This window comes from Perognathus longimembris, chromosome 1 (genome assembly GCF_023159225.1).
Source record: "Perognathus longimembris pacificus isolate PPM17 chromosome 1, ASM2315922v1, whole genome shotgun sequence".
Lineage (NCBI taxonomy): Eukaryota > Metazoa > Chordata > Mammalia > Rodentia > Heteromyidae > Perognathus > Perognathus longimembris.
Genome location: NC_063161.1, coordinates 153,837,141 through 153,862,048, shown reverse-complemented (window position 1 = coordinate 153,862,048; position 24,908 = coordinate 153,837,141). Strand labels below are relative to the sequence as shown.

Here is a 24,908-nt window from a genome sequence, read left to right as displayed (position 1 = left end):
ATCCCAGCTTTTGGGAGAGTGAGGCATGAAGACCCCCTGTTTAAGGGTAGCCTGAGCTACATATTGAAAACCCTGTCTCAAAAACTCAAATGAGGATTAGGTAAGTAGTATCTCTCTAAAGCTCTTAGCTGACATTGGAGTAGCCCAAACTTTAGATGAAATTAGTTTAGGATTAATCACTTGGTAATGATTTAAACACACTAAAATCTTCCCTCTTTCTCCTCTCTCCTCCCTCCCTATGAAAGTGAGGCCAGTTGCTAAATGTGTCCTTTTCTGGTCTTCCCAGGAGTAGGGCTCTAGATAATTTTGTTATTGATAAAATCTAAATTAGTAAAGATCTGGCATGATCACTGTCACTATGGAGATACACACACACCACACACACACACACACACACACACACACACACACGGCTGTTTAAAGATAGGTGAATTTTCCATTGTGGTATGGGTAAAGGTATCAAGGACGCTAGAGTGTCAGATATGGCTACATTATCTTGCAGGAGCTAGGATCTACTGCTCTGTCTCACACATCTTGATGGCCAGCCTTAGTGCACTTTGTGGATTTCGCTTTTGTCTACTGAACATCCTAAGGCCAGTTATTATGGGGTAATGCTGCCCTCTGCTGGTCAGCAAGCACACCCATAGCAGTTGGGATGGATCCTATCACTATCAGAACTGACAAAGCTATATAGAGCCAAATAATAAAACGTTTAAACAGGATCCAACTCCATGATCTAGTCCTAAGGCTTTTTCCTATGAAAATAATAACGTATTAGAAAAGATACATGTACAGAGACTGGCACTGTAGCACTACCTGTAATGACAAAAGAATAATACTTAGGTGTCCCATACTAGCTAATTATGTTTCCACTCAGGGGAATGGCTTACAGCTGCTAAAATGGTCTGGATAAAAGACAACGTAGGAGAATAAAAAATAATTATTACAAAGTATCATCTGCAGAATATACCATTTGCAACCATGAAAGGTGTATCGTACATAAGATGACAAGATGAATTATCAACATTGAGAGTCCTTTGTATTGTTATTCTTAGTGAACAGTGGTGAGAGGATGACCCAAGTGGCTGACAGCCTAGCCAAACTAGAATGAGTGCGGCAAGGTGTAACAGTCAGCATCTTTATTTCCTCAGTCACCTTTCTACATTGGCTCTTCTACTGGTACAGATTGAAGTTTCTTCTGGTTTTCTAAAATGACCATTCAAATGACCATCCTGATGGCATTTTTCTTTGTGAGCAAGCATGAGTATTTTGCATGAAAGTGAAAATGGGATTTTTTTGTGTGTGTGTGAAAGGACAATCAGTAGTATTGTGTTTGTATACTGACTTCCTCAGATATTCTGTTTGTTTGTTTTGGCCAGTCCTGGGCCTTGGACTCAGGGCCTGAGCACTGTCCCTGGCTTCCTTTTTGCTCAAGGCTAGCACTCTGCCACTTGAGCCACAGCACCACTTCTGGCCATTTTCTGTATATGTGGTGCTGGGGAATTGAACCCAGGGCCTCATGTATAGGAGGCAAGCACTCTTGCCACTAGGCCATATCCCCAGCCCCCTTCCTCAGATATTCTTTAACACTGAATATTCATAGGTTGGTTTGTTTTTGTAATTTTGTTTCTTCAGTGCTGGTTCAGAGCCTCACACAGAGTAATAACTACATCTTCAGCTGATGAAATGGTTATATTGAATTTTTATTAGTGATTTTTCTATTATATCCATACTATCCCCATTAGAGGGTTGGTGGTTTTACTTACCCTTTTTGTACTGATTTGTTTATTTTGCATGTCGTGGGGCTTGAACTCAGGGCCAGCAAAAGAGCTCAGAGACAGCGTCGAGGCTCTGAGTTCAAGCCCCACAGCCAACCAAAAAAAAAACCAAAAACAAAAAAAAAAAAAAAGCCAAACCCCACTCAACTCACTTCTTTTGTTATTGTTGTTAGCTGTCCCTTTGCTTTTTCACTCAAAGCCGGCCCTCTACCACTTGAGCCACTTTCAGCTTTTTGGTGGTGTCATTGGAGATAAAATCGTCTCACCGACTTTACTGCATGGCCATACTGGCTTTGAACCTCAGTCCTCAGATTTTAGCCCCCTAACTAGCTAGGATGATATAGACATGAGCCACCAGCCCCAGCCCATTTTTAAAAAAATTAATATTCTTTTTAAGTTAAGATCTTAGTGGAGTGGCTCAAGTAGAGTACCTGCCTCGCAGCAAGCACACACTCTTGAGTACTCAGTACTGACAAAATAAAATTAGATCATTACAATGATGGAACTGCATTGTATGCAGATTTTAGTGTCTAACGTGAAAGGTTCACGACTTCTTTTTATGTCACATTCAGCTCAGATGTCTTGATGTTAGGTAATAAAGGATCCAAGCTTTCCAGCTTCTGAGTAAACACCATGCCAAAACCAGTTCCATCATTAGGACAAAAAGGGCAAGTACAATTGTAAAGAGACATGTTACAGCCCTAAAGTTTCCTTGATGCACTTGAGTGGCTCTTGCAAAGAACACATGGTGATTGGGAAGGTCTGCTCCGGGCAGACTTGTAGAGGCCCTAAGAAAGGAAAATTTTCAGTGTGATAGCCAATTTGTTGAGGAAGGGTTATGGTACTTCTGTGTTAAGCTCATTTTTAAAGGGATTTTTGCTTAGATGTTGGGTTTTGTCTATGTCGTAATGAGCCTAAGGCAAAGTTTCTTTCTAGGACCTGCTCTCCCCACCTATTAGTCTTGCTTCATCTGGCTCCTGCTTGTCTGTCCATCTTTCATCCACAACCAACCATTACCACCTGTCTTCTAAGATTTTATCATTTGGATTGACTTTGTCAAGCAGCTAACTGATAAACCCTGTGCTCTCAGGAGAATACCTGTGGGACAGATGTTGGGAAATACATGATTGCTAATCAAAGTTTTCAGGAAGTAAACTGGATGAAGGTTTTCAGGAAATGAACATAATAAAAAGTTTTCCATTTTGGCTGGTAGGAATAAAAACAGATTTTTTTTGGGGGGGGGTGCTGTGTTACTTTGCAGAGTAGCATTTGCCTTGCATGAGTTTGGCCCTGGATTAAGTCACTACCACCACCACCACCACCACCACCACAACACACACACACACATACAGAGAGACAAAGACAGAGAGAGAGAGAAATTGATTCATATTCTTGGCTTTAAGTGAGCCCCACATACTCTGCGCCAGTCCTGGGGCTTGAACTCAGGGCCTGCATGCTGTCCCTGACGTACTTTTGCTCAAGGCTAGTGCTCTCCCACTTCTAGCTTTTTAGTGGTTAATTGGAGATTAGAGTCTCAGACTTTTCTGCCTGGGTTGGCTTCACGTGGTGATCCTTAGATCTCAGCTTCTAGACTAGCTAGGATTACAGGCATAAGCCACCAGTACCTGGCATCTTTAATTTTTTATGGTGATTCTTTCCCCAGACTTGTGTGGCTTTCTCTTTATCCACTCACTGACAAATCCACAGCTTAAGACTTGCAAAGCCAGTGCAGATGTTGGTCATGTTCTGTCTGTGTAGCTAGCCCTCAGCCTCTGTTCCACTGCCCTGTGAACTCCAGGGGTCCTTTCATCCTGGATTTGCAGAGCTAGGTCCTCAACTCTTCTTTCCTGTGCTGCAACCTGGATACTCTCTAGGCAGTTAGGTGGGATATTGCAGGCTTACCTTGTTTGTTTCTCCTCTGAGTAATCACTGTCCTTTGATTTCCTAAGTCTAGTACCCAAAACTGTTCCTTTGTATACTTTGTCAATTTCCATAGCTTCTGCAGTCAAGGAGACCAAATCTGGTGCTCCTAAACTCAACCTTGGCCAGAGGTATAGAAGACCATGTGTATATTTTTATGTATACTTGTATTTTCATCAGAGGGATCAAACTGATGTATTACAGACTTTTTATATCCCAGTACATTAAAGACATACTGCATTTGCTTTAATATCTACATACCTTATTAGATTTTTTTGATAACCTTCCTAATCATTACAGATTTTGTTTTGAGTTTTAAAGATTTATTTAGTAATTTATATGCCAGTAATCCTAACTACTTAAGAGGAGGAAATTAAGAGGATATCAGTTCAAGGTCAGCCCAGGCAAAAAGTTAGTGAGACCCCATCTCAGCAGACCATAAGGCATATGTAGAAGAACCACAGCCCAAGACTATGGAAAAGACCCTATCTGAAAATTAACTAAAATAAAAAAGGGCTGGAGGTGAGGCTCAAATGGCAGAGTACCTGTCTAGGTAGCATGGGACTTGGCGAGTTCAAACCTCAAAGGAAAAAAAAATTGCTGTTTACAATACTGCAGTAAATATCTTCACAAGTTTTTCTGTAAGAAACAAATATTCCTCAAATGGAATTGCTGGAGTAAAGGGTATGAGCATTTCTACAATGGGATTGGTTTTAATAATAATAATGCCACAAACAGTCTTCCAGGATGTTGTGCCAGTTTATATAATATGTGTATGGTAGAAGATGCTAAAAATAATCCTACAAACTGCTGTCGTTGTGAGGTTATTCTGCATAGTATTAGGATGTGAGCTCCCTCTGCCAGTCTTCCCGCTATTCTCCTTGGCTGCAGTGCCATTTAAGTCCTACAGAGATGGCTGAGTTTCTGTGTAAGCAACATTATCAAAGAAGTGCTTGGACAAGTCCAAGGGAAGTATTTCCCAAAAGTACTTGGTCTTTCCTCTGGTTTAGAATTGGTTCTTTTACTGCTTGTCACATGGTTTGTCCTTATACAGTGAGACTAGGGTCTCAGACACTTGTGAGGGTCTGCGGAAGTTCTGCCTTTTGTTCCAAGTCAAGATCTGCTCCCAGGAATATGGAAAGCACTCTGCACCTCTCTGGGGGGCAGAGGTGAAGAGTGGTTCAAGTCACAATCCTTCTTACTTGACATCTGGTTTTAATTCCTTGATTAGGTTTATTTAGAAACCTTATCAAAAAGCAAAAGGCTCTGAAATTCTATGAGCTGAATAGTATAGCATCACAATTCTGCAAAAACTGTCCCCTAGACTTTGCGCTTAATCCACCAAATACCCAAATAAATTTTAGACACTGAAAATGTTGCTGATCTGCCCCACCCCAGTTAAGACAAGAGCCTCCCCTCAGAATGTATTAGTATTTTGCTCTTCTTCTAAGACATATGTCTTTCCCACTGGCTTGAGCTCCTCAAGGACTGGATCTTACTCATCTTGTCCCACCTCTCACCCTCATTGGCACAGAATAGGGATTGCTCAATGTTGACCTGCTCTAGTTGTCCAATTCTTTTGTCTAACTCTGGAGCAAAGAAAGGAGAATGGTGATTACACCACCTCCCACCCCCATACCCAAACAAGCAGTCTTGTCTCACTAGTGGCTCCAGGACAAAGATTGCTGTGGAGAATCTGACTCATTGTGCCTGGGAGTAAAGAAAACAGTAATTATTTCTAGATTCTTCCCATCCATGGTTTCTTAGTAAGACGATAAGTATTTCACCTGCATTCTCAACCAAAATGGTCTGATCTTCCTCTTTGGTTTTTGGTTTGTAAAAGAAATGAGATTTGGAGAAATGAAGAATATACTGTTTCTTAGTGTGGGGCCTAGGACATGTTTAAAACCCAATTATACCTGCCTTTTCTTTTGCTACAATGAGGTTAATGGATTAGGAAGAAAATACTTCTAGGCGATATACTATCTCAAAATAGCCCTCCAACCTGAGATTGAAAGAGGAAAGTTCTTTGGGATCAAAAGCACCTCTCCCCTCAGTTTGGTATTAGCCTCTTTGAAGTGTCGATTATAGTTATCTCCAAACTAGTAAGATGTTTGGCCTCTATCTAGCTTTCTTTTGAATTTCTTACCCTTTGCTCTCCATAGAATAACGTCCTGGGTCGCTGACTACTGTAAGGTAAACCCTGTGCTTAGGGGGCCACCTCAAGTCCTCCCAAGGAAAGGTTAGTGAGAAACAGCCCAGCAGATGAGATGGATTCTCACATAGCTGCTGCTGTTCTTCCTTCTTCTTTCCTCCTCTTTCCTCTTCTTCCTCCTCCTCTCTTTTCTTCATCCTCCTCTTTCCCTTTTCTGTCTCCCTTTCTCCTCCTCCATCAATACAACATAACATACATACTAAGAGCGCGGTTGCTTTAACATACTATCAATAGCTATAAATGCTAAACCCAACAGGACTCTTGGGTTGCTAAAGGCTGCTGCTAGGATGTAGTGGGGTTTTTGTGGAAGACAGAAGTACCAGAGCCTGAACTCAGATTGCATGCTACTACTTGAGCAATATTTGACTCCAGTTTGTGAACTGGGATAGTGGAGTAGATTATTTTACAGAGGAGGTAACATTTAAATTGAATTTAGAAAGATGAGTAAAGCAAGAAGGGCAACTCTAAGGAAGTAGCCAGAAAAGCTTTTTAGGCAAATGGAATAGTGTAGCATTTTTGTACTACTAGTAGGTCTATATGGCTGGAATGATGGATACTTAGGGAACGGAAGCTTGAAATGTCAGCAAAATTATTGGACATCTCCCGTATCTTACCTATTCCTCAGTCTTGAAATACTTTTCTTCTTTGTGGAATTCTTAAGTTTCAGCTCACATAGAATGACACCACATTCCAATTGAACGAATGATTTCTTCACCTTCGTTTCCGATACTTACCAATTTTGTCACAGCACTAGTTACATCATATTATCACTTGTGTTTCGGGTAAGTTAGTATGGACTGGTGGGAAGTGAAGCTGAAGAGGTCAGCACATGATGAGCACCTTGAGAGCAAGGCAGAATATTCAGTTACGGTACCATAGCCAGCATAGTGCCTGCCTCATAGGAGGTATACTCAATGAGGATTTGTAGAACTGAATTGAATGAGAAAGCTCAGTTTCTAGAATCTTTATTATATAATTCCTGGAGGTTTTTTTCTTGAGCTATGAATTCTTTCAAATTCTAGGAGTAGAAGCCATAATTTGCGCCAGTTTGTCTTCTGTACTTTGAAGATTCGCTTTGTAGTTTCAGGTAGTAAAGGCTCCATTTGACTGATTTCATAATTTCTATTTAGTTGAGTTAAACTCATCCCTTACCATAGTACCTGACAGCTGAGACCCAGAGGAGATCTCAAGCCTATTTATTTATTTATTTTGCCAGTCCTGGGCCTTGAACTCAGGGCCTGAGCACTGTCCCTGGCTTCCTTTTTGCTCAAGGCTAACACTCTGCCACTTGAGCCACAGCCCACTTCTGGCCGTTTCCTATGTATGTGGTGCTGGGGAATCGAACCCAGGGCTTCATGTTTAGGAGGCAAGCACTCTTGCCACTAGGCTATATTCCCAGCCCCCTTTTTATTTTTTGTTTCAATATTTGCAAGGTTAAGAAGCGACTTAAAACATTTTCTGTATATCTCTTATTTTCTCCTGTTTTGAATCATTGTTCATTTTCTTTTTATGCCCTACTTTGAGGTGATCAAATGCTTGATCTTGATTAGATAAACCTTCCAGTAACAATGGTAGCGTTATTTTCTCTTTACTTACAGCTGATAAGTGACAGATTCTACTACTACAGCAAGAAGGGTCTCCTTTTTTTCTGGAACACTGATATACTTTATATCTGGTGCATAAGCTAGTCCCAAAGCTGAGCTAGAGAGGAGAGATTTCTTAAGATGAAACACCTTGCATAGTTTTTTTTAAAAAAACATTTCATATGGCCATATGCAAATAGCTGCTAAGTCACTGTAATCCTTTTAAGAATATCCTCCTTTGTTCTCACTGTGTGAATGCTTACAGTGCTGTTTAATTAATCATATCCAAGTGTAATTTGTCTTTTACTATCCATTGGATTAACTTGTAGATTTATAGACATAGTCTAGTTATTACAAATGAGGGAAACCATGCAGCCAATGTTTCTTTGGGTCTGGCTTACTTTACTTAATATAATGTTTTCTAAGTCTTTCCATTTCTTTACAAATGGGGCAGTGCCATTCTTTCTAATGGAAGCATAGAGTTCCATTGCGCGCATATATATTTTTTCTTGATCCATTCATCCACTGAGAAGTATCTGAGTTGATTCTATATCTTAGATATGGATAATGCTGCAGTGAACATGGTTGTGCTGGTGGCTTTAGTTCAAGCTGGTTTGTGTTCATTTGGGTAAATGCCCAGGAGTGGGATTGTTGAGTCATAGGGAAACTATATTTAGTCTTTTGAGGAACCTCCATACCGCTTTCTAGAGTGTCTGAGCAAGTTTACATTCCCACCAACAGTGCAGTAGCATTGCCTTTTGGTCATAGCCCTAGCAGCACCTGTTATTATTAGTTTTCTTGATAATAGCCATTCTAACTGGGGTAAGCTGGAATCTCAGTGTTTTGATTTGCATTTCTCTTATGGTTGGAGCTGTTGAACATTTCCTCATGTGTTTATGTGTGGGATTGAGATGTGTTGGTTTTTTTTTTAACTGTATTTTTTGTCTTTTCTTTTTTGGTACTAGGGATCAAACTCAGGATGTTGCACTTGCTAGGCAATTGTCTTGCCACTGAGCCACATCCCACCCCGGAATGAGATGTTTTTATTGTTTGAAGTTATTTCTTTTTCTTTTTTTTTGGCCAGTCCTGGGGCTTGAACTCAGGGCCTGAGCACTATCACAGGCTTCTTTTTGCTCAAGGCTAGCACTCTGCCACTTGAGCCACAGCACCACTCCCGGCTTTTTCTGTTTATATTATGCTGAGGAATTGAACCCAGGGTTTCATGCATGCTAGGCAAGCACTTTACCACTAAGCCACATTCCCAGCCCCCCCCCCCCCCAAGTTCTTTTTTTTTTTTTTTTTTTTTCTTTTTCCTTTGGTGTATTCCCTTTTGTTGCTGTTTGTGGTTTCTGTACCCTTTGTCTTGTATGTAAGTGTATCTGATTTGGGGAGGGGAAGGTGAGTCATAGAAACCATGAGACAAAGGGTAAACCAGTTCAGCAATGATACTCACAAGACTCTGTGTTGGAAATGAACTTTACAACTTGGGGGCGGGGCAGCGTGGAGGGGGAAAAGTGGGTGAAAATAAGGAAGGAGGTAACACTATTGAAAAAGAAATGTACTCATTACCTTACTCCCGTATAACTGCAGTCCCTCTGTACATCCCCTTTACAATAAAATTTAAACTATAAAAATGCACTTTCTACCTTTCTTCCCAACCCACCTCTACTCCTCACCTTTTTATTTTTTTTGGGGGGGGGGTGTTGCTAGATATTGAATCCAGGGCCTGGGCTAAATACATAGGGTTTTTTTTTTTTCCCCTCTTCTTGTGTGTATTCTGATATCTGAATGGATAGCGGAGAGCTTGACGTCATGTACCATTTGCATAGAGCTCAGATTTGCCTGCCTTTGCAGTTCTGTGGCTGCACACGTGTCTTGTGTCTCAGCTGTGTGTTGCTGGTATGATTCACAATCGTGGAGGCTATCACAGGATGATTGCTTAAGATCTTAGGCATTTTAGAAGAGTATGGCAAGAAGCTTACTTTAAAGATTGTGACCTTTGACCGCCGGGGGGGGGAGGTCAAGGGATGAAAATTATAACCTTCCATGTCTGAAAGGATTTTGTAGATTTAGTTTCCTTTCTTCACATTCTTTCAAACAAGTGTGTTGAACCAGAGCATGGAAATAAAGGGCTAAAGCTAAAGGGAGCCCTGCAAACAATTCATACCCCCCCAATTTTCTCAAGAATTTACCATGTCATTGTTTATTATAATGACAAGAAGCAGGGAATCTTACCCTTACCCTCAAAAGAAAAATATTTACATGCTTTTTTGCTTTGTCTTTCTTCAGAGTCAGAGGTTTTAGTTCAGATTTTCTAACCTAGAATATAGAGAGTAGAGTATAGAAGTATAACTCCAGAAAGAAAAAAAAAAAGCCCCATGTACTGGAAACCTTCCTTGTAACTTTAATTCTAATGTGTTTCCTTTTAATTTTTAAAATCTCAGTTTAAGATTATAGAGTATTTTCCCTTAAATGTTCCCATCATAGTTTTCAGAGAAGCATGCCAGGCAGTATTAACTAAAGAAAATAAGTCTATCAGTTCCACTTAGATAACCTTTGGTAATAAACGAACTCCATGCACGCTGTGACCTTAGAGCCTGAACTTTGTAATCACATGACCAGCTTGTAAACTGACCTGTGAGGATGACTGTCGGTAGTGGCTTAGAGAAAGAAATTGACCAAGTGTCGGAAGGGTGGTCATCAGGCTGGACTTGTCTTGCAATCTCAGTTTCTTCATGGCTGCAATAGAACTTCTCAGCAGACCCCGAGCAGCACGAAATGGAGACATGGGAAGGTAAGGGATCTGATTAAAGTCTAGGGCCCAAATCATCAGTTAAGAATTTTTCTTTGAAGGTTAAAATCAAATAGCCTTGAGAGAGAAGGAAGGCAGGTCAACAAACTGTTGTATTTTGGCAGGATTCAGATACTAGGTTTTTGTGTGCATAGTAACTGGCTGTAAGTGTTTTGGAACAGAATGGAAATTTAGCGAATTGACTTTAGTTGATGTGTTTGAGAGAAAGAGCAGGAAGAGGGAGTGAGTTTAAATTTTACAGTGATTTGGAAAAAAGGAAAATTAAACTTCACATTCCAAAATTTACTTTAAAAAACTGTTGTTTGCCTCTTGTCAGATTTGTTAAATTCTTCAATCCATTTCACCATCAGCTAAAGCCTTATTTATAGTACTGTTAATTACAGATAGAATTGGGGTCATGAGGCCATTGATAAGGCAGTCTCATCCTCTTTGGGGGAACTTAGATGCCCTCTTGCTTGGGGTATAAAACTAAGCCACTACTAATTTCTTTTCAAGTGAGCTATTTAAAAGTGGGTAAATTTTCTCTATGATATATATAATTAACAGTGACTGGTTACCATGATAACTTATTTATTTGAATTAGATATCTGCTTATGTGAGAAACCCCATAACTGTTATTTGGCCCAAGGAAAAAACATACAGCTGTAGAAACAGCTTAAAGGTGAGCCTTTAAAGGGTTAAAGGTTTGCTGTGTTTCCAAATTACAAAATTTAGGAGTTTGCAGTTTAATTCCTTAGAGCCACAGTATTCTTGACTCTTGAAGCAATAGGTAAAATTTTAGGCATGCATTAACTCTCTAAAGTTGTACTGGGAAAGCTTCCCAGCTCTGTAGCATGCATGCTTTTAACATCTGCCATAGGCAGCTTTGCAGTTGTATTCTCACTCTGCGATGCACAAACCAGGGAAATCAGACTCCTCCTTGTCTGCCAACATTACCAAGTTGGAAACCAAATAGTAGATATTGTCAATTACATCAAAGATCCCGTTGTTGTTTTTTTATCTTGAACAGCTTCTTCTCCTTCCCTCAATATGCACAGAGACTTAAAAATTAAACTATTCTAGATATACTATCTTCCATAAAGGAGTAGTTTAAGATTTTCTTCCAGACTTTGTATGGTTTTAGAGATGTTCAAGGATACCAGAACAGAGGTTTACATGTGTTTAAAATGGGCAGCTCTGAAGGATTTGGACTTCTTTGTAATATGTGGTATACCAGCTCTGAAAGAAGGAAAAGGTTTGTGTTAAAACTCTAATTCTGTTAGTTCAATAGCAGAATGTATTTTATAGCAGTGAAACAAGAACTTTCATTAAAAAGGAAGTAAGTTTGAAAATGGAAATGAATCTTGCTTATCAAAATCTAGAAAGCAAATGAATTTTCCCAGCTGAGGTCTTTGGAAGCTTAAAACACAAAATCAGTTGCTTACAAAAGAGGGCAGTGAAAATGTTACTGTAAAAAAAAGCATTGCCCAGTTTTAGATATTGGGCCCTTGTCTATTTAAATTAACCTTTGTCACAGCTGGGCACACAAATGTTTTGTTTTAGTTCACAGAGGGTTAACTCTATTCAAGCTTTCACTGTGGCAGGCCTGATCTGTGGAGTCATACAATCTGGTCTTTCAGCCCTGCCAGTCGCTAGGCAGGAAGTCTTATTTCTTAAGCTATCTTTCAGAATGGGGGGTTGGGATTTGGGGAAGGGTGGGGGAAGGGCCTTGGAGCATCTGTAAGGATCAATAACAGAGAGTGAGAACCGCAGGAGAGGCCATTGTGCGCACTTCAAGATAGATGCAGCCCTTGTGCAAGGCCCCTGCCTGGCAAGACAGACACCTAAAACCAAAACAATGCCACCAAATGAATTCCCTGTGAAAATTAGGTTGATCCTTAAAGGACAAAACATAACTTGAGTGCCTTTACAATGTTTGGAAATATTCTCGTTTTTCAGCTTACAAAGATTGGTCAGTCCTTGCCTAGAAATAACTCCAGATTGATTTTTAAGTGCCTTTTGTCCTCCTGCTAATACTGTATTGAATTGGAGGGAGTGATCATCTCAGTCTTGATCACATGCATCAAAGCTTTGAATAAATCTTTCCTTCCTTATTGCATTTATTTCTCCCTTCTTTCTTTTTTAATTCTAACACTGCTTTACCCTATTGGCATCATTTTAAAGGAATGAAAAAGCCCAGAGATTTGGTTAGGATTTGAGTAACATGTGTGAGATCCCTCCCCCAACAGCTGGTATTGGCTTTTGAAACTTCAGCTGAGCTAAACAGATGCTTTCAGTGTGTTATTTTGAGATCATTTAAACCAGTCATGCAGTCCAAGAAATCTACAAAAATCATAGGTCTCAGTTTTTTTAATTCACTGAAGCTGTGATAGCATGCATATATATGGCAGGGTGTTGGGGAAAGTGAGCAATTCTGCCCATGAATTGAGGTTTTAAAAGTACTATTAATTTACTGTTCTTTTGCTTCAATCCAGATTTTTGTTGTTTAAGTTCCCCTTTCATAGTATCTTTCCTATTTTACTGTATCACATTCCAGAGAGCCAAGGCAATAATTCAATAGGTGCTTTTATGATGCAAATTATTTATGGCAGTTGGAAAGAATAATAGAGTCATTGCCGCCTCTTCCACTAAACCTGCAAAGTATTGCTGACAACTGGTGATAAGAGTTGAGAAAGTGGGATCATAAACAGCCTCTAATTCTTTTCCCAACTCTATACCTTCTAAGAATGAATGTATAATTGAAGGGAAGATCAATATTTGAAATTAGCAACTGTTTTAACTTAGGCTTCTTAAGTTCAGACTTGAAATATTCTGGACAGTTTTGGACTTAGGCGAAGATCTTAGACATTTCACATTTAATCTGAATATTTTTACCCCATTTCTAATCCGTAATGCTTTCCTTGGCAAGTCATTTTTAAAAGTCTGATTTAATCACTACTAGTTGTTTCTGCCTCTAATACATTATAAATCTATATTTATATTTAAACCAAAGGGTCAGTTCTTCTAATGGACATTTTTCCAGAAGCATACAAATATTACTAACAAATCTGCAAGATTTAGTTACCATTTACATTGTATTAAAATAGGGTATGAAACCTACCATGACCCTTTTGAACAATGTGGTCTTTAATGTGTATTAGGGGGAGGGCCTAGTGGAGGAAAGGCCATAAAAGTCTTCAGGGTTCAAGATGAGGTTGGGATTTGGGGCCATTGCTTTTGTCATTTTCACACACAAACATCACTGCAATCATGTTTGATTTAGCATCCATAATACAATGAGGTGGGAGAACAAAAGCATATCAGAGGCACTAGTATGGAAGCCAAAGTCTCCCCCCCCATCCCCCAATTTTTCACCATTCTTTTTTTTTTGCTCTTCCCTTGCTTTTGAGGTTTTAATTTTTAAGTCAAAGAATAAATTCTTTTGCAAGAATTTTCTGTTTCACATGCCTCAGTAAGTTTAAGCAATTGAAAAATATGCACATCTCAAAAATCTTTTAGTTATATAAAAAGTTATGTCCCCCAAACTTGATGAAAACACAGTAATTGGGAAAAATGCATCTATCTATGTTTTAAGGTTGAATGGAGTAGAGTGTTCCCCAAAACTGTTTTACATTATTTTGGAAAACTTGAGAAACATAAAGGTCTTTGCTAACTTATGGGTCTTGATGCTCACACCAAGAACAGGACACTAATTGGGTTGAGAAGCTTGGAGGGTCAGCAGTCACCTGGCTGGTAGGGCCTGTCGGTAGAACCAATCAGAATTCATATAGGATTTTTATTTGTTTTGTTTGTTTGTTTGTTTTTTGTTGTTTTTGCTTTTGCCAGTCCTGGGGCTTGGACTCAGGGCCTGAGCACTGTCCCTGGCTTCCTTTTTGCTCAAGGTTAGCACTCTACTACTTGAGACACAGCTCCACTTTGGGCCTTTTCTGTTTATGTGGTATTGAGGAATCAAACTCAGCTTCATGCATGCAAGGCGAGCATTCTACCTCTAAGCCATATTCCCAGCCCTCGTATAGGATTTTTAAACTATTAAACCCAAAAATGGTTCCTGCTTCTGTTGCTCTGGTAAAGACCCATCCCCTGCTGTTCAGACTGCTCATAAAAATTTGACTACATGTATTGCCCTTGCTACAGGCTTCCTGGTGTTGGATAAGGAACATCCTATCTTCTGGTTGTCACTTGACCTCTGAGAGCCACATGCTCCTGTAGATGCAGTGAGGGACAATAATACCTATCAGAGAACTGTGATAGGAGTTCTTTGTGATAAATAGGAGGGCCTCTGGGGAAGTGGTGAGAGCATGCATGAAAAGGAAATGAATTTTAAAGAATGGAAAATTTAGGAAGATTAGGAGAAACCAGTATTTATTGACTACAGCTGTGGTTGGTACTGTTTACACTCCCCAGTAGAAAGGTTCTCGGGAATACCTCAGTTCAGTTGAGCCCTTCCAAAGGGAAGAGCCCTTTGGAAATTTAGTTGTGAAAATGCTGTATAACCAGTGAGGCATGCTGCTCTGATTTTGCCTAGACCCATTGCTGTGCTAATACACTAGTGGATTCTGGCAAACTTTGTAGCCTTTTCCCTAGCAACAAGGTTGATAGGAAGAAAAAGAGAGAGGAGAGATGAGTTCTAAGATAACAGAAGTTACGTAATCAGAAAGGAATGATAGTAAAATTAGTGAGAAGTCAGGAAAACTAGGATTGATCTGTAGGAGCCTGATTTATTAGTAAACTAATGTAGAAAAGAGAAGGAGGGGGAAACCCTAATACAGGTATACAATGAAATAATAAGAAATCACTTAAACAGGATGAAATACATTTCCATGTGTTTTTCTCCAGGAAAGATAGCCAAAGGAAAGTGGGACAAAACTAACTGTAAAATGATTGATTGTGGGCTGGGGATATAGCCTAGCGGCAAGAGTGCCTGCCTCGGATACACGAGGCCCTAGGTTCGATTCCCCAGCACCACATATACAGAAAACGGCCAGAAGCGGCGCTGTGGCTCAAGTGGCAGAGTGCTAGCCTTGAGCGGGAAGAAGCCAGGGACAGTGCTCAGGCCCTGAGTCCAAGGCCCAGGACTGGCAAAAAAAACAAAAAAAAAACAAAAAAAAAAAAATGATTGATTGTGATGCTGTTCTTGTTTTCAAAATCACTTTGTTACCTACCTGCATAAATTAGGAAACAATCTCACTACACTCTTACCAGTGACTTAGTGTGGTGGAGAAATAGAAAGTAGAGTAGTAGACATTATTATCACTACCATGCCTCCAATCCAGCTTTGTGTTGGCTATTTTAGAAATGGAGTCTTGAAGACTTTGCTGCGCAGGCTGTTTTTTTAACTGCCTCAGTAGCTAGAATTATAGGCTAGAGGCACCAGTGCTTCTTTACCACAAGTCTGTACTACTTGGGTGTAAAATATCAGTATATAAGTAAGTTTTGACACTGGAATAGTCCTTTGTATTTAAGTGATAAAAGCAGATACTAACCCCTTCTTTCTACCAGGAATATAAATTTCACAAAGTTAGGGATTTTTATTTTATATACTTTGGTATCCTAAGATTCATTAAAACTTAAAACTACTGTTTAATACATAGATTTATGAATGAACAGATGGTATGTACATACTTGTCCTAATATGAATTATGTTTTCAGCGCCTCAGGTTACTTCCCAGATCTCAGAAGGGGTGGGGGTGGCGAAGATCTTGGCGTTTGAACCCAATCAAGGACAGCACTCTACCACTTGAGCCACAGCTCTACTTTTAGCTTTGGGGCACTTACGGACTTTCCTGTCCATGCTTGCTTTGAACTTCAATCCTTAGCTAGGATTATAGGTATGAGCAGCCTCTGTCTAGCAGACCTTTATTTTTATTGTATTTTTTGTTAGTCCTGGGGCCTAGGCACTGTCCCTGAGCTTGCTATGATCACACCTAGAACTCTACCACTTGAGCCGCAGTGCCACTTATGGCTTTTTCTGTTCATGTGATACTGAGGAATCAAACCCATGGCTTCATGCATGCTAGGCAGGCACTCTACCACTAAACCACATTTCCAGCCCAGACCTTTATTTTTTATTTATTTATTTGCTTTGCTAGTCAAGGGGCTTGAACTCAAGAGTCTGGACACTGTCCTTGAGCTTCTTTTGCAAGCACTTTACTACTAAGCCCACCCTTCGGGCCCTATGTTGTTTTTTTTCTTTAAGTGAATTTTTTATTTGGGAAATCAGGAAATAGCTGGGATTACCTAAATTGTAGGAAAGTTAAGAATTCATCTTTTTTTTTAAATGCCAGTCCTAGAGCTTGAACTCACAGCCTTGGAACTGTCCCTGAGCTGCTTGGTTCAAGGCCAGCACTCTACCACTGCCTTTTCTGTTTTTGTGGTACTGAGGAATCAAACCCAAGGGGTTCATGCATGCTAGGCAGGCACTCTATCACTAAGCCACATTCCCAGTCCCCCAGACCTTTATTTTTAACACTAACTTTTTTTTTTTTTTTTTTTTTTGGCCAGTCCTGGGCCTTGGACTCAGGGCCTGAGCACTGTCCCTGGCTTCCTTTTGCTCAAGGCTAGCACTCTGCCACTTGAGCCACAGCGCCACTTCTGGCAGTTTTCTGTATATGTGGTGCTGGGGAATTGAACCCAGGGCCTCATGTATACGAGGCAAGCTCTCTTGCCACTAGGCCATATCCCCAGCCCAACACTAACTTTTTTGTTGTTGTTTTTGTCAGATGCATGGCTTGAAATCCGGGCCTGGGTGCTGTTCCAGAGGTTTTTTTGCTCAAGGCTAACACTCTACCTGCCTGGGCTGGCTTTGAATATCAGATCCTCAGATCTCAGCCTCCTGAGTAGCTAGGATAACAGGCATAAACCACTACACCTAGCTATTTATTATTTTTTAAGGAAAAATGAATATAAAATGTTACCTGTGTTTTCTGTGCTAGGATTATAGTAAAAATTAAGGAAAGCTAATAGTGAAATTTTAATATTGCCCTCAATATTTGAGGTCATTGCTATGGAAAAGAACCATTCTCTTTGAAGTTTACTTTATTATTACTAGTATTTTTATTAGTACCAATAATGAGGCTTGAATCTACAGTTTACAGTTTCATGTACTCACTTGGCTTTCTTGTTCATACCTAGTGCTCTACTACTTGAGCCACACTTCCAGTCTGACAGTTTACTGGTTAATTAGAGATGAGTCTCTCATATATATATATATATATATATATATATATATATATATATATTTTTTTTTTTTTTTTTGGTCAAATCTGGTTTTAAACCCTGATCCTCTAGGTCTCACCCTCATGAGTAACTAGAATTGGAGCTATGAGCCACTGATACCTTACTAACAGTAGTTTACCTCTCATTTTTACATTTGTGTTGTTTTGTACCAGTACTGGGGCTTAAACTGGGGGCGTGGGTGCTGTCCCATAGCTTTTTTGCTCTAGGCTGGCATTCTAACACTTGAGCCACAGCTCAACTTTTGATTTTTTTTTTAAATGGTTAATTGGAGTTAAGAGTCTTGCATCCTTTACTGCTCAGATCCTTAGTGAGTAGCTAGACTTACAGGCTTGAGCTACCACTGGTGGTTGGCTCAATTTTTTTGGTTTTTCCACTTGTTTTGTTTTGTTTTAATTTATTGTGGTGGTACCGGGAATTCAATTCAGGGCCTTGCATTTTCTAGGCAACTGCTTCACCATTTGATCTCCTCCCCTAGTCCTTTTGCTTTTAGTTTGTTTCCCGATAGTCTTGAGCTTTTGTTCAACCAGCTGACCATAGTCTTCCAATTTCTGCCTTGTGAATAGCTAGGGCCACAGGCATGATGACCCACCACACCTGGCTTGTTTGTTGAGTTGAAGTCATTAACTTTGCCTTATCTCTACTCAAACTTACCTTCCTGGTTGCTACTTGCCTAGGGGCTGGCATTACAGGCATGAGCCTGTGTACCTGACCTAGTTGATTTGGATTTCTCCAATCAGAGCTGTAGTTCTTTTTAGAAACATTTTCCATAAATTTGAGTACAATTTATAAGCATTTATTCTAGAGGTATAAAGATACATGATCCTTTTATACCACGTCAGAATATTTTTTAGGAAAATGTGTACCAAACTTTAGAGCCCAGGCCCTGATGGCTCACGCCTGTAATTCTAGCTACTCAGGAGGCTGAGATCTGAGGATTGCCGTTGAAAGCCAGCGAGGATGGAAGACTCTTATCTCCAGTTAACTAACAAAAAGCAGTAAGTGGCATTGTGGCTCAAAATGGTAGAGTGCTAGCATTGAGCTCAGGGACAGTGCCTAGGCCCCATGCTTTTCATTGTCGCAGTTTCAGCTCCTGAGTCTGTGCTGCGTCCCTGGCCGGTCAGTTTGCTTTTTGCTTCCCCAATAAATCCATCTTTTTGCTTGAGACTATCTCTGAGTGGTGGACTCTTGGATGGTTGTGGAATCTCTTCCTTCAAACCCCGTAACAATTCCTTACCCAGTGAAAGCACTCAGCAATCTTTTCTAGTGGACAAAAGTGGCCAACATCTGAATTCTCTCCTTTTTGAAGTACTTTTCTCCTTTATCTGCCAGGGTATTGATGTCTTGCTTTTCCTCCTCTTTCTCAGTTTCTTTCATTTGAAAACTCTTTTGGACTTAGAGATGTTGCCAGGAGTTAGTTCCTGGGCTTTTTTTCTACCAACATTCTCTGCTTTGTTGACTTGGGCCTCCCATGTCTACATGGGGATAATTCCCAAACATCTTTGTAGTTTTTTTGGTTGTATGTTTCCTGCTTGTGGGGCTTTAACTCAGGGCCTGAAGCTGTCCCTGTATTTGGGCCACAGCCCCACTTCTGTTTCCTGGAGGGTAATTAGAGATAAGAATCTCTTGGACTTTCCTTCCCCAGGTTGGTTTTGAACTGCAATCCTCAGATCTCAGCCATCTGAGTACCTAGGATTACAGACAAGAGCCTGACTCCAGCATCTGGCCTGTTTTTTTTTTTTTTGTTGTTGTTGTTGTTTTGTTTTGTTTTACTATTCCTAGATTGAACTCGGGGGCCTTGCTTTTGCTCAGACAGTACTCTACCACTTGATCCAAGTCTCCAACCCAGTGTTTCATTGGTTATTTTGGAGATGGAGTTTCCAGCCACGGCCAGCTTTGAACCTTGATCCTCTGTGATATCAGCCTTCTAAGAATGTAGGATTACAGGTGTGAACCACTGGCTCCTGGCTCAAAAACCTCCCTTGGACCTTTATAGTTAAACTATCTGTTGAACATTTTCATTTGACTTTCTAACCGGCATTTCAAACTTATCAAACAGAACTCTAGACTCTACTCACTTCTCATATCAACATTTCTTGGTAATCTCCCCTATCTTCGTAAACAAAACCAAATCCTTTACTTGTTCAGGACTAAAATCTAGGAATCATTTCTTAATTCCTTTCTTTTGTATTCCATCATCTGAACCATCAGCAAACTCTTGTCAGTTCTCTCACTAAAAGAGATATGACTTACTCTCCTCCCTTTTATCAGTCTAGCCTAAGCTACCATGTTTCTCACTTGGATGACCATTTCATCTATTAACTAGTCTCCTTCTTGGGTTTTCTGTATTTCTATTTTCTAAACTATTCTTCTGTGTAGTCAGGATTTTGTTTTAATTCTCCTACTCAAAACATTCTAAATATTACCTCTTAGGCATGAAATGAAGTCTATCCCCATGCTGACCCCTATTTGAACAGGCTCCAGACTAATACTTTGGCCTCATTTAATTCTACCCTTCCCCCACTCTCTGTGCCACACACTGAAAATCTTTTCACATTACACACAACCCCACACACCAAATAGCAATTTATATCTAGGGGGAGATTAGAGAGAACCATATCATAATCCATCAATTCAATTGCTTTATATTGCTAAATCCTAGAAAGCCCTCCAGAATTGTGCACCTAAAATAATTGTGTCTTAAAATGTAGCTAGACCATTAGAAAAAGGAGGATGAGTGGTAAAAGGTATAAGACATATAAACTGTGATTTTATAATTACCTGGAAGTTAAAAAGCAAAACACTTTAGTAACTATAAGTTGCATCCCTTTCTACCTTAAAGTCAAAACTCAAGTGATTGAGTTCTTGCCAAGAGCAAGAAAGCTGAGAGCTAAGATACTGAGTTCCAGACCCCACATTGACACACAGGAGGAGAAGGAGGAAAAGAGCCAGGGGCAAGAGACTGGAGTACATGGAGGAGGAGGAGGAGGAAAAGGAAAAGGAAAAAAGAGACAGAGGGAAGAGGCTGAAGTACAAGGATTGTTAAGTCTTAAGCCAGCTTGAGTCTGCATAGTGAGATCCTGTCAATTGATTGATAGGCAGACAGACAGACAGACAGAATGGGTTGGTTCAAATAGTAAGCACTTATCTAGCAAGCACAAAGCCCTGAGCTCAGACCTCAATACTGTAAAAAACAAAAAGAATATGCCTATCAAAAAACTAAAACACATGAACACTTCCATCAGACACATCTGAACCTGTAAAGGTATTCAACATCATTAGCTATTGGAGAAATGCATATTAAAAGTATACATTAGAATGGTTGAAAGGGAAGTAGTGGTGGAAATAATCAAACAGCTAAACTCTCACTTTTTACTAGATATAAATGTATACAGAATATGAATGATAAAATTGCCACAGAAAACAGTTCTGTAACAGACTCTTATAAAACTAAACACATCCTTACTACCTATGACCAGTAATGCTACTCCTAGGAATTTGTCATGGAAAAATGAAAATGTAGGCTCATATGCAAACTGCGCATGAATTAAAAATAGCACCTTCAAAAGGTAAATGAATGGATCAACAAACATACAATGCAGTGGAAAGAAAAAATGGGCTGGTGATGGAGCCCAGTGACAGAACACTTGCCCATAGCAAGCTTGAGGCCTTCTATTTGACACCCAACTCCTTGGGGAGGTCAGGGAAGAACAAACTATTGATTGATATAACAACTTGGATGAGTCTCAAAGGCAAGCATTGTATTTAGTGAAAGAAGCTAGTTTCACAAGTTTACATGTCCTGTTACTCACCCAGAAGGTAAGGGAAATCCTGGTAAGGAAAACAGTTGAGGGGATTGTAGAAATTAGGAATAAAGTGATGGAAACTATTCTGTATCTTGACTATGGTGGTCATTACACAAGTCTACCATCTTAGGACAGTTTTTATTGTATGCTAATTATAAAATAAAATTTAAACAGAAGCACCTAAAATATCCTCAGAACGTCTTATGATGCTTGGTTGATAGGTCATGAACTCTTTTACAAAATTTAAGCCAAAATGCAGTGAAATCAACTCAGTTTGCACCAGAAAGCCAAAGCCACCTTAGAACTTTTTTTTTCCCTTTGGTTTTTTTTTTTTTTAAGTCCAGGTAAGACATTAGTAAGACTATCTTTTCTCTTTCACAAAATGCAACTTCATTTCTGTCTGGAGTATTCCCCTCAAGGACACATGACACCTTGACAGAGAGATTAACTTCCAAGAACCACTTAATGGGGGTCTTTCCCTCTAGTACCTGGCATTTTGTCCTATGCTTGGTAAAACTATAGAATGCCCTTTCTAAATCCCAGAAGCAGCTTCTTGGAGTGTTAAACCTCTAGCTATGGGGCAGAACTGTATTCCCTTCTAGCAGTGTACTGACAGGAAAATGAAGAAGACTTGTATTTGCTGAGGATGTAAGGGCATCCACTCAGATCAGAGTTCTCCTTAGGGAATTCCCTTATATCTAGAACCAATCTTTCTGACCTATATGAGCCAAATAACTCACCTAAATCCTGTGTCATGCCTTGGCTCATGCTGTCCCTTCTGCTTAGGAGACACTGCCTCACTTCTCCAGTCTGGCAAATACCCAGCCCTGTCTTATGATGCACTACTATTTGAGACATAATCTAATGGGCAGGCATAGTATTACTATCAACTGTACCTCCAACACTTGGTTTTACTAAATTATGTGTTGAAGCTATTAAACTGCTTCATAGGACAGATACTCCTCCTTCCCCATATCCCAGTACCAAGCACAAAGCAATCACCAGTGATTACTAGTTGAATGACTATGTATAGTCATATGTATAGTTTCTCCACCTTCAAATAAAAGCACACAGTTATAAGAATTTCAGATGATAAATGACTAAAGTTCAGTTATAAGTAATCTAGGTTCCTGCTCAGTTCTGAGATCCTGGTGAAAGAGAGACCAGTTAGCACACTTTGAGAAAAACCATGTGTTTCGTGAAGGTGAAAATGTAGTTGCTATAAAGGCCACTATGAGTCATATGTTTTCACTGCATTTGCCTGAGAGAAACAACTCAGAGGAGGAAAGATTTATTTTAGCTTGTGGTTCCAGAGGTTTCACATATGGTGGACAGGGCATCTCAGAGCTTAGGAGTTTATGTCATTGCAGCCAGGAAACAGAGAATGCCTGCACTAGTGGTGCTTTTCTCCATTTTCATTATTTTTTTAGGGCCTCAGCCTGTGGGATAGTACTGCCTATACCTAAAGTGAGTGTGTTTTACTAATCTGGTAGTTGCTTCTCAAGCCAATCATGTTGACAATTAAATTTAACCATTAAAACCAATTTATCCAGGATTGACCAGATTTAGTATAATAGGCCCTGAGAAGAGACATACTTTATTGAACCTATTCTCATTCTGATTGCCAAAAAAATGTCTTGGTAATTTTCCATGTGTATAACAATGTTTAGAATTAAGTTCTAGAATCCATTAGCATTCATCACTAAGATCACAAATTGTGAGGCAATGGAATCAGGATTTAGGACACTGTGCAACTGATCAGGGAGTTAGAGCCAGTAATCTAAGAGAAACAGATTGTGCCTTTGTTTTAAATCCTCTTTAGCCAGGCAAATTCCAGACTGCCTTAGTTGTCCGTGTAATTTTGGTTAAGTGAACAGCATTACTCTCAACTTGATCTGGCCTTCATCACAGTCTGAATAGCAGGTTTTGATAAAAATCAGTTTCCAAAATGTAATTCTTGTAACCTGAGTCCTTGGAATGGGTCAAATGCCCTTTTGGGGATGTGAGTGGTATTTTGTAACAGCAAGGCTGAGTGTAGGAATGAGAGAAGAAGCCTTTAGTAACAGCAGGTTTTAACCTGTGTTTAACCAAATTAAAGTGGAACTGGTTGCTAATATGAGGTGGTATATATGTAGTAAGAACATTTCTAGTTGCTTCTTTCTCCACAGATTTTGTTGGGACTTCTGTAGTTTCTTTAAATATTAGGACTCTCTTCTTCAAGCCTAATGATTAAGACCATTATTGTGCCTTGCGTCTGTTTCAGGAGGTTTCTCTGGTTTCCTGCCTTGGACTCAGATCAAAACCTTCCCTGGAAGTGGTCTTGCATCTCTTGGAAAGGGCCTCACCCAGCACACCTGGTGTCTTTTAGTGGCATAATTCTTCTTTGTTAATCCTTTGGTACTTAAGGACTTTTTGAAGTAAGGAAAAAGCTATATTCTAGTCTAAATCTCTCCTGTCCTTTACTAACGTGTTAGTAGTCAGTGCATTCCTTGACTCTAGGAATCATGATGACAAATTTATATCCTAGCACTGATCCTGAATAGAGTATGGATGTTCTCCTAGAATGTAGGGGTGGTTTTTTTTTTTGTTGTTGTTGTTTGTTTGTTGTCAGTAGTCAGGTCTTGGGCCTGTCGTGGGCCTGTGCACTATCACTGAGCTTTTCTGTTCAAGGCTAGCACTACCACTTTGAGCCACAGCTTCACTTCTTGGTTTCTGATGGTTAATTGGGGATGAGAGTCCCATAGACTTTCCTACCTGGGCTGGCATCAAACCATGATCCTCAGATTTCAGGCTCCTGAGTAGGTAGGATTACAGGCATGAGCCACAAGCACCTGCTTGGAATGTAGGTTTTTACTGAGACTTAGTTTTGTTTTGGCAGGGAGGAAGTGCTAGTGATCAGACTCAGTACCTCACACCTGCTGGAGCTCTACCACTGTGCTACATGTTTAGGCCTACCAGAGAGTTTTATTCAGAGTTTTAAAATAAATATTTTTTAATTGGGTTTGTTTTTTGACAGTACTGGTATTTGAACTCAGGGCTTAGGCTTACTAGCCAGGTACTCACCATATCCACTTGAGTCACACTTTCTCTTCTGAATTTTTTGCTGGCTAATTATAGATAAGAATCTCATAGATTTGTCTTCCCTGCTGGCTCTGAACCATGATCCTCAGGTCCCAGCCCCCTGAATAGGTAGCGTTATAGGCATGAGCTACCAGGGCCCAGTCTGGTGGTGGTAGTGGCAGTGATGGTGACAGCAGTGGTGGCAGTGGCATTGTAGTGGTTGTCATCGCTGTCACTTCTTCTCCACCTTCGTTTTCTTCGTCTTCTTTGTCTTCTTCATCTTCTACATCTTCTTCCTTCTCTTTCTTTTCTCTCTTCCTTCTTTCTTCTTCTCTGTGTTTGTAATATCTATAGGTATTCTGGTCCTGGGATAGAGTTTCCAAAGGTGGCCCCTGGATTAGCCTAAAGTTGGTGGTGCTCACCTCCCCAGTAGGGTTTCCTGTGTTAGGCATTGTGGACTTAAAACCATTATTTCCACTGTTCCCTAACTTGGATTTATTC

General features: G+C 40.0%; 1 protein-coding gene across 5 annotated transcripts in view; it reads left to right on the top strand.

Moving 5' to 3' along the window:
- Window positions 1-24,908, top strand: part of Nr6a1 (nuclear receptor subfamily 6 group A member 1) — a 165,418-nt gene that overhangs the window by 112,222 nt on the left and 28,288 nt on the right. The window contains exon 1 of one of the 5 annotated variants that reach the window (XM_048342489.1): window positions 9,254-10,290. The exons of the other annotated variants lie outside the window; for them this stretch is intronic. Coding sequence (XP_048198446.1) covers window positions 10,275-10,290 — 16 coding nt within the window. The 5' untranslated portion in view covers window positions 9,254-10,274. Of the gene's footprint in view, window positions 1-9,253; window positions 10,291-24,908 lie in introns of those variants that run through there. 5 annotated transcript variants of the gene reach the window in all.